At 36.7% G+C, this 10,037-nt stretch overlaps 1 protein-coding gene across 1 annotated transcript; it reads left to right on the top strand.

The window, feature by feature from the left end:
• Nucleotides 1-8,105: 8,105 nt before the first annotated feature.
• LOC144998080 (transcription factor ORG2-like) lies at nucleotides 8,106-9,419 on the top strand. Its single transcript, XM_078957904.1, has 3 exons — nucleotides 8,106-8,475; nucleotides 8,716-9,120; nucleotides 9,299-9,419. Exons 1-3 carry the CDS (start codon nucleotides 8,134-8,136, stop codon nucleotides 9,383-9,385), a joined length of 834 nt encoding a protein of 277 aa, XP_078814030.1. The 5' UTR covers nucleotides 8,106-8,133; the 3' UTR covers nucleotides 9,386-9,419.
• The last annotated feature ends 618 nt before the right edge of the window (nucleotides 9,420-10,037 follow it).

Here is a 10,037-nt window from a genome sequence, read left to right as displayed (position 1 = left end):
TGAATGATTTTTTTTAAATTCTCTTGATTTTTTATGGATGTTACAGTGATCGTGTTCATTGACGATATTTTGGTGTACTTAAGGTCTAGGGAACAGCACGAGCAACATCTTCGAGAGATTCTTGGAGTATTGAGGATGGAGAGGCTTTATGCAAAGTTCTCTAAGTGTGATTTCTGGTTACGAGAGGTCTAGTTCGTGGGACTCGTCGTTAACCAGAATGGGATTTTGGTCGACCCAACCAAGATTGAGGCAGTTATTCTATGGGAGGTGCCGAGATCCCCCTCCGAGATTAGAAGTTTTATGGGCCTGGCAGGCTACTATCGAATGTTTATTATAGATTTCTCCAAAATTATCGTTACTCACACCAGATTGACCAGGAAAGGTGTTTTTTTTAGGGGGCCTAATAGCCCTTCCTCAGGGAGTAGAGGACTTCGTAGTCAACTGTACTGCATCTATATCGGGGATGGGTGCCATGTTGATGCAGAGGGGACACTTGATAGCATACACATCGAGGCAGCTAAAGCCTCACGAGACGAGGTATCCCACCCATGATTTGGAGTTGGGGGCGGTGGTTTTCGCTCTCAAGATTTGGCGCCAATATCTTTATGGTGTCCAGTGTACCATATACACAGACCATAAGAGCGTAAAGTATATATGGATGAGCCCAACATGAATATGAGACAGAGGAGGTAGTTAGATGTAATCAAAGGCTATGACTGTGAGATTTTGTATCGCCTTGCTAAGGCTAATGTGGTAGCCGATGCCTTGAGTCAGAGAGTAGTGAGTGCTCCGATCCGAGACGTGTGCATAAGGATCACAATGATGAATCTTGTCTTAGATATCATCCGAGAGGCCCAAGTTGTGGCCATGAGACCATAGAACCGTAAGAGAGGCTAGATGATCGGGCAGATTTCTAAGTTTAAGACAGATAGTCGGAGGCTTATGACCTTCCATGGGCGGATATGCATGCCATATACGGGTGGAGCTCGACTTATTTTAATGGAGGAGGCCCATAGGTTGATATCTCGATCCATTTGGGGGTCACCAAGATGTATTTAGACTTGAAAAGGGATTATTGGTGGCCATGTATGAAGAGAGATGTGGCATGGGTAGTTGAGAGATGCTCGACCTATCATCAGGTCAAAGTAGAGTACCAGCATCCCCATGGCCAGTTACAACCTTTGGAGATTCCCTGTGGAAGTGGGAACAAATATCCATGGATTTTATCACCAAGTTACCGAGTATTGCACAAGGTGTCGAATTTATATGGGTGATTGTAGATCAGCGACAAAGAGTGCTCACTTTTTGGCTATAAGTGAGAGCTTTTCTGTAGAGAAATTGATCAAGAACTATGTTCTAGAGGTGGTGGCACGGCATGGGGTGCCAGGATCGATATTGTCATATCAGGATATGTGTTTTACTTCCAGGTTCTGGAAGAAGCGTCATGAGGAGTTGGGTATCCTGCTGCATTTGAGGACCGCTTACCACCCATAGACAGACGGATAGAGCGAGCGAATGATTCAGACGCTCGAGGACATGCTATGTGTACGTGTTATGGACTTCGGTGGAAGTTGGTAGACTTATTTGCCCTTGGTTGAGTTTTCATACAACAATACCCATCACTCCAGTATTGGTATGCCTCTCTTTGAGCTTTTATATGGGAGGAGGTACTGGACCCCCATCTGTTGGGGAGAGGTATGGCAGAGAGTGATGGGGGCACTGAGATAGTGCTCAAGAAAAAAGAGCAGATCCAACAGGTCAAATAGATTTTACTGAAAGCCTAGAGTTGTCAGAAGAGTTTCGCAGACCGGCGGCGTTCAGAGCTAGAGTTCCAAGTCGGAGATTTTGTTCTCTTGAAGGTATTCCCATGGAAAGGGGTGATTCGATTCAGGAAGTGGGGCAAGTTGGGTCCTAGATACGTCGGTCCTTTGAGAGTGATCCCTCTTGTGGGTAAGGTAGCTTATTAGTTTGAGAAACCTACATAGTTAAGCCAGATTCACAACACCTTCCAAGTGTCCCAGCTAAGGAAGTGTGTAGCCGATGATACGATAGTGGTCACATTAGAGAACATTCAGGTTGATGATCGCCTGAATTACATAGAGAAGCTGATAACAATCTTAGATAGGAAAGTGAAGGTCTTGTGGAATAAAGAGGTGTCCTTGGTTCAAGTTCAGTGGCAGCATCGGAAGGGATCTGAGTGGACCTGGGAGTCGGACTCCGAGATACGTGAGCAGTACCCAGAGTTGTTCCTAGAGGATGACTTCAAGGGCGAAGTCTGATTCTAGTGGGGGAGAATTGTAACATCCCGAATCCCAGGTGTAATATTTAATTACATTATATGCATTTTGTCAGGGAAAGTCAATGAGTTGGAGGCCCCAACTTGCTGAGTAGAGATTGAAATGGCCGCGTGATTTTTAGAGTCTATTAGACGAGTTGGAGGACCCGAACTCGAAGAGTAGGAGCAGAGTGTGAAAACCCTAATTTTCAGTGCTTGTACCCTATTTAAAGGACCTTAAGCCTTTCATTCTACCTCCTTTATCACCTTAACACACTGAGAGAAATTGTAGTCAAGCTACTACCATCTGTGATATATATATATATATATATATATATATATATATATATATGTATGCATAGAGAGAGAGAGAGAGAGAATAAGATTGTTTGGTTTAGTGCATACTTGGAAGGAGATAGAGGAGCAAAAGGCTTGGAACGAGAAGGAGCCCTTGGAAGTAGTGTCCGTTCAGTGGTAGCTGCTATTTTGAAGGTAAAAACCTCTCACCTTCACCATTTTTTGGTTAGATCTCTTCACTAAGGAGTTTATGGCCATTTCCATCTTCTCATTGACTCCTTAAGTTGTTTGAGCATACCATGAAGTTGAGACTGTAGATTTGGATAGTATGATGTCCCTTGGGCCTAAATATTCAAGCTTTATCAAGCTATTGGCCAACTTTCATGCATTAAACCCTCTATGGAGCTTTGTTTTGGCATTTTGAGCTCTAGATGTCATGCATGGACGTAAAGCTTGAAGCTTGAAGCCTTAGTTCGACTTAAAAATGTCTGAATGAGAGAATGGACTGAAGGGACTTGACGAGTTGATGAGCCAACTCGGCGAGTTGGTTAGGGTTTTCCCCGATAGTCTTGACGCATTACAACTCGGCAAGTCGGTGAGACAACTCGACGAGTTAAGTTGGATTTTTTGCGATATTTCAGAGAAAACGAAGGAAATTGACGAGTCGCATAGATGCACTCAATGAGTTGGGGCAACATGGACTGTTGACTAGAGTATTGACTTCCGTTGACTTTTAGGGTGTGGTCAAGATATGGATTATGGAGATCATGGAGGAGTATCTTTCACCCTTTCCGAGAGTTTAAAAAGGGGTTAGCCTAACATCTTTTGAGTTGTTATTATAAGTTTTATTTAGAAATGATTATTGTATGTAAGCGGAGTCCAAACCGGTGAGACCTACTTACTTACGTACGAGGTGAGTCTTCTCACTGTACTTACTTAAGTGGTAATACTATGTGACCGAAAGGTCTTATATGCTTATACTGAGTTATGTGATATCATGCATTTGTCTTTGTGATTTATCATGTATATTATTATGTGCCTTATTGAGTTAGGACCGGAGGTTCCAACCCGAGTTGTGAGACCGGAGGGTCCTTATCGAGATATAGCCATGAGAGGCTAATTATTTGTGTGTGGTATTTTAGGTAACTCACTAAGCTTTGCGCTTATAGTGTTGTGTGAAATGTGTTTTAGGTACACATCAGCTAGAGATTATGTTTTATGAATTCTGGGATATTATCAAACATTTTGTTGTCTTTTGTTTTGAATAACTTATACAATATGTGTTTTGAGAAATGTGAGATTGTATTTTATGTGGTTTAAAAATGAAATTTTTATTTGAAAATTTAGGGTGTTACACTTTTCTTTATGATTGGTTTGGATAGCGTGCATGGGGTCCATAAAGTTATCAAATTTATGGATCATTAAGGCTCTTTGTTTATCATAGTCATAAGATGTGAGGCTTCGTGGTGGTTTGGACTCTAAGCATGAGTTTTGGCCTCATTTTCCTTTATGTTGAACAACTTAGTGTTTAAGTCATGCATTGGACATGCATGACTAAAAAGCTACGATTTTTATGGTCCCTTGGTTTAGGGAAGGCCTTCTTGATTCAGAGCGTAATGCTCTAAGCTATTCAGACTAGATTTCATGACGTGACAGGTTCTGTATCACGTCTTGATGAGAGGTGTTCATACGACTATTTTTTCCTGACTCTATCACGACGTGATCCATGGGTGGTCACAACGTAACAAGCAGATGACGTGGATTTTAGCATTTACTCTTGACTATGGTTGAATTTTGGTCAAACTAGGGTTAAGGTGTAGACTGAGAGGATACTTCTTTATTGTTGTTAGGTGTCTCGTTTCCCCTATCTACTTTGTATGAGACATGTGGTATTTTTAGTTTCTATTTGTGAGGTGAGTCTTCTGACTATATTTACATGTGTGGTATTTATGTCATTGATGATATGGGTCTTAATTGTTGATTATTGCTATATGTGAATTGAATTCAATTATTGATAATTTTAGGATTGTTGAGAATCCCCAAGGTTGTTGATAACCACTAAAACGTGTTGTTAATCCACACGGCGTGTTATTAGCCCACTAGGATTGTTCATCACCCATAATAGTTTATTATGTTGTGTTGTGTATATATTTTGGGAAGGATCCACTAAGGTTTATGCTTACAGTTGTAGATTTAATGTGTTTCAGGTACTTCGGATGATCGCAGGTAGGCGAAAGCTTTACTGTACGCTCTGGCTTGTAGATTTTATGATTTCCGCATTTTAATACTCTAATTTGGGATGATTGTATAGATATATCTCAGATTTTTCTTGACTATGTTTTTATGATTCTTGAGCTTTTCCTATAATAAAAATGAAATTTTTTTGGTAAAAAATGGGATGTTACACTCATTCTCAATTATTGTTAATGTTTCTCACTTAATCCTTCTCGTTCCAAAGATGTTTAAAAAATCAATGTTCGTAGTGTTTTTCTCTTGCATGTGTTACTTACTTACATGTACATTTGTTTTTCGTTACTTAGAATACTTCTTTTTTGGCTTATTCTTTGCTTTTTGTATGTGAATAAATGTGTAATTACTTCTTTATAACAAGGTTTGAGCTTGATTACCTTTTTCTGCTATGGGAGCACATAAACATGCATAAGTGAAAGGCCTCAAATTGCAAATGAGTTCAAGAACAAGTCAATTCTGCCAGGAATTACAGTCTTATGAGAATACATCACATTTTTGCCAAAATAGGTGGAATCAAGTTGATTATCTTGACCACTAAATAAGTCAAGTGCATTCCTTTAATATATATATATATATATATATATATATATATATATATATATATATATATATATATATATATATATATATATATATATAAAATTAAGAATGCTATTCTTTTATGACTTTATTCACTTTTTGTAACATTCATTTACAATATGTATAAGTGTATTAAAATGTAAAAAGTTGATGTTATTATGTAAGAATATGCATGAATATGTATTTATGTTCAGGATTATATCAATATATAAGAATGTTGTTATACTTAAACTGATGGTTTAAGAATGTTGTTATTTTTCAAAAAGTTCATTTTGTTAGAACACATTGTCATAATATATGTTCTCATAGAATATGTAATCTTATGGTTAAAAAAATTTTTATTTATGAAAAAGTTCATTTTGTTATGTCATAATATGCATGCTCTCAGAATATGCATTCTCATATGGTTAAAGAATGTTGTTATTTCTGAAAATGTTTTGTTCTTATTCTTCAAGATGTTAATTCTTTTTAAATTAAAAGTCTTAATTATCTTATAAAATCCAGATTTTCTTTTTAAAATGTAGCTTAAGTTATTAAAATACCCTTTATAATGAGATTTATGTTATGACATGGTACATGTTATTTCATTTTTGTAACATATACCTTAAGTTCTAAGATCATAGCCTTTTATTCTTTTTATTCATTAGTCCATAATTGTTGCTAGTAAGACACGAAAATCTTATATAAAACAAAAGGACATAAAATAGGGAAGTTACATAAATTATGCTAAATCAACAAGGCAAATGTACATCGATGCTTAAAGTAACTATATAAAATAAGTTAAATTTCATCCCCTGTCTTCCAAGTGTTAATATCTTACATCATTGAAAATAATGTTGTTATAAGAAAATCATGCATATGAAGTTATCCAACGTCATGGACTCGACAACAAAAAGAATAGATAAGACTACTAGGTATGAGTCGATGTTATAACACCATAAAATTGTCACCTCCACATGCCACATCAAACTATTAACATCATAACTAGAAGTGGGTGTAGTGTTCTTATGTTATAACTAAGTTATGAGAGAGAGAGAGAGAGAGGCTTTGAATGGTTGTAAAATGGTGTTGCCTCCATTATCATTACCACGCCTCTTACCATATCATGAGCGTGGAGCGGTGTTCTCCATGTTATAACCAGGTTATGGGGCTGCCACCTCATCCATAATGGCGTTATGGCTATCCATACGCAACACTCTAAGCTACCCGACAGAGGATGTGATAACAATTCGAACAACCACAAAACCAACCTCAAATTACCTCAGCATAATAGCACTTGCACTAAAAAACAAGTGCTCCAATCATTCATTGACTTGCAAACAAAAGGGACAAATTAAAAAGAAGACTTCGGGTGTATACCTCTCACGACAAGATTACAAGCCATCAGTATCTTGTTAATAATTATAAGCGTCAAACAAAACAATTCACTTTCAAAGAAACCCACACTTAATCCAATTAAACATGTAGGGATTATTGATCAAATCAGTCTCCACTATGTTAAATCAAAATAAAATAGAAAAGGAATAAAAGCTGCAAAGTGCGGGGAAAAACTTAAAAAATGGAGTATCATAAAAACAAATTGAACCCCACACTGACCACCTTTCTAACACAGTTGACATTAAACATACTGATCATTGTTAAGTTTTTAACACTTACAATATTTTAATAATTTAAAATTATTACATTACAAGAGCAGTGATATCACTCACATAAACAAATGTTAGAAATAGGGAACGAACAGATTGCTTGGATTTTCTGAAAGTCGTGATTCACTATCAAAATAGAGTATTTCAATGGTACAGATCGAACACTCACTTAGATGAAATTCAGAGAATGTATGTGAAAATGTTCTTTAACAAGATGTACCATAAAATGACCAAAAACGGCTATATGATTCTTGTTTGAAAACTATCACAAGACAGTTATAAACTGTCATTAAAACTACCAATATTTGTCATAAAACAGATCCCAGCCAAGGGCTCTGCCCCTTGGACCACACCAGGGGAGCTGCCCCCGAACCCCCGTTCGTTTACAGGCTTCGTCCTTAAATAACAGTGTATTTTGAATATTGAAAAACTTGAACAAGTGTGCACTCCTTTACCATCTTAACTTGATCAATATCCAACAAGATCACTTTTAGTCAACAAATTAATCCTATTACACGTAAATAATATTGATGCTATTAAATTACCAACAACAAATGAGATAAAGAATGTTTTGATATCAAAGTCGAACAAAATGGGAAGGATCAAATAATATAAGTAATTGCATCTATTCTCGGTATACAAACGCCGATATATCTACATGCATGCAGGAAAAAGGATGGGCACACTCATAAGATGATGCCATAGCAGCCCAAGAGTGGACACCACACGCCTTGGTTAACTTGTATTGGAGTAACCAATGGGAAGTTTACTTGGGGCTTTCAAGTGGCACGGGCTCCACGAGAAGCCATCCTCCAAAAAAACAATTTGTTTGATAATAGCTAGTTTCAGTATTTTTTAATCTATTCTAACTAGACTATTGATTTATTCGTGTGAACTCACTTGCTACCATTGATTCTTTAATAGATTCACAATTGATTTTTTATTCATTGATCTGTAATTTGGATAAACTTGTATTTGAAGTAAAAATAATATATGTATAAATATACCGACTCATAATCTTAACTTTCCCATTAAATTTATCTCCAAAAAATAATGCCCACTAACAGAAGAGAAGGAAAAGAAAAGATGCTAGGATTAACCCCTCTATTCTCAACTACCTATGGATGGCCCTCAGAGGATCTCATCCAGAAGAATGTTGAACTGGACTTCAATAATATTTCTTTGGAAGTTGAAACAAATTCATATGATCCTTTGCTTGATTTTCATAGATATGATGGCATCCAGCATGACTTTTCACCTGTAGAAAATTCCATATCTGCTAGAGGGCTTGTAAATGGCGATTCCACAGATCCTTTCATGGTGGTAAAGAAGCTCAATCATAATGCCAGTGAAAGACATCGTCGTAAGAGGGTGAACGACTTATATGGTTTCCTTCGTTCACTGCTACCCGTTTCCAGTGATCAAAAGGTGCTTCAACATCTAATATGTTGTGATGTGAAAGTGAGAATTTCAATAGTTAATATTAATTTTCGTTGTCAATCTTAATGATCTTAGCTATATATATACAAAAAGACCAAAACAATCTACAGTTTGTTTCTACATGTGTTAACCTATGACTGACATTTGTGTTGCATATAGCCTATATTCTTGTAGTGAGTTATTTTATTCAGTGGGCTTAGACTCATGATTCTCTTTAATTTGCCACAGAAAAAAGTAAGTATCCCAGGGACAGTATCTCGTGCGGTTAAATACATACCGGAACTAAAGAAGGAGGTAGAGACATTAATACATAAAAAGGAAAAGATTTTGGCATATTCGTCATCTGAAGCTAATTTGAGGCAAGAACATGTAGCAACGAAGAAGAAAAGTGGTAAAGATGCAACTATCGAAACAAAATCATCTGTCGTTTCTTGTGTAAGAATTTTAGGAGTGAAAGAAGCTGTTATACAACTGATTTCTGCAACTGATAATATGAGCAAGGGTACGGATATTGGGCTCTTGTCTGAGGTTTTGGAATACTTAGAGCAGGATGAAAATGGGTTTGTTTTACTGAATGCAACTTCATTCAGATGTTCAGGAGACGGGATATCATTAAGCACTCTGCATCTCCAGGTATATAAATGGTCTTCCCTCCCAAATATTTCAAATAATTTTACCATTATTTAACTTCATCCTGAATATATGGCTATTATTTTCATGGAAAAAAGCATACACATTATAATCACATGTATATATTGTAACTAATACTTTGTGGAAATAGCTATAATACATCATTGTGTTAAACGTACAGGTGCAAGGTGATAATCGCCTAGACTCTGAAAGGCTGAAGGACAAGCTTAGCTCTTTCCACCAACAATCAGATCGAGATTTACGCTAATTAGGAATAACTATAAAGATTATGTCTATTAATTAGCAAGCTTTAGTTTTGACATACTAATGTTGCGGTGTTAAACTCATAAAACTCGCTTTTATTTAAACAGAATACAAATACATTTGAAACCTCATTACAAGATTTGTTCACATTTAATCTAACAAAGTTCAATATAACATTCATGAAAAACTGTAAAGAAAGACAAAGACTGAACTCTATGAACAAACCCTATTCGTATGAACAAACCCTAACTATAGAGAGAAGTGGTAACAAGTCTGTGTGAAGTGTGTGTGAAGAGATAATGAGAATAATGAACGAGTCCTCTCTTCGGTCTTCATTATATACACGGGTCACAAAAGAGTGAAAGACGGTGCAAACCCAAATCAAACCCTAGTATTTGACATAGCACTAGTAAAAAATCGCGATCTTCGGATGGAAGAATCCGTTGGTAATTGCCTTTACCAATGGATTTCAAACAAAATTCAGGCTTTCACATTTTTACTCATGGCAAAAATTTACGGACAGATTGCCAACCGAAATACCAACAAAATACCGGCAGATTTAGTTGTTGCAAATTTGCCGACGACATTGAGCTACCAACGGAAGCGACATATTTCTAACTGAACAAAGTTTGACCTACTTTAACGATTTTATTCAT

Source organism: Lactuca saligna, chromosome 5 (genome assembly GCF_052625555.1).
Source record: "Lactuca saligna cultivar CGN05327 chromosome 5, ASM5262555v1, whole genome shotgun sequence".
NCBI classification, from domain to species: Eukaryota; Viridiplantae; Streptophyta; class Magnoliopsida; order Asterales; family Asteraceae; genus Lactuca; species Lactuca saligna.
The sequence above is the reverse complement of the archived record's forward strand: the minus strand, read 5'-3'. Positions and strand labels throughout refer to the sequence as shown.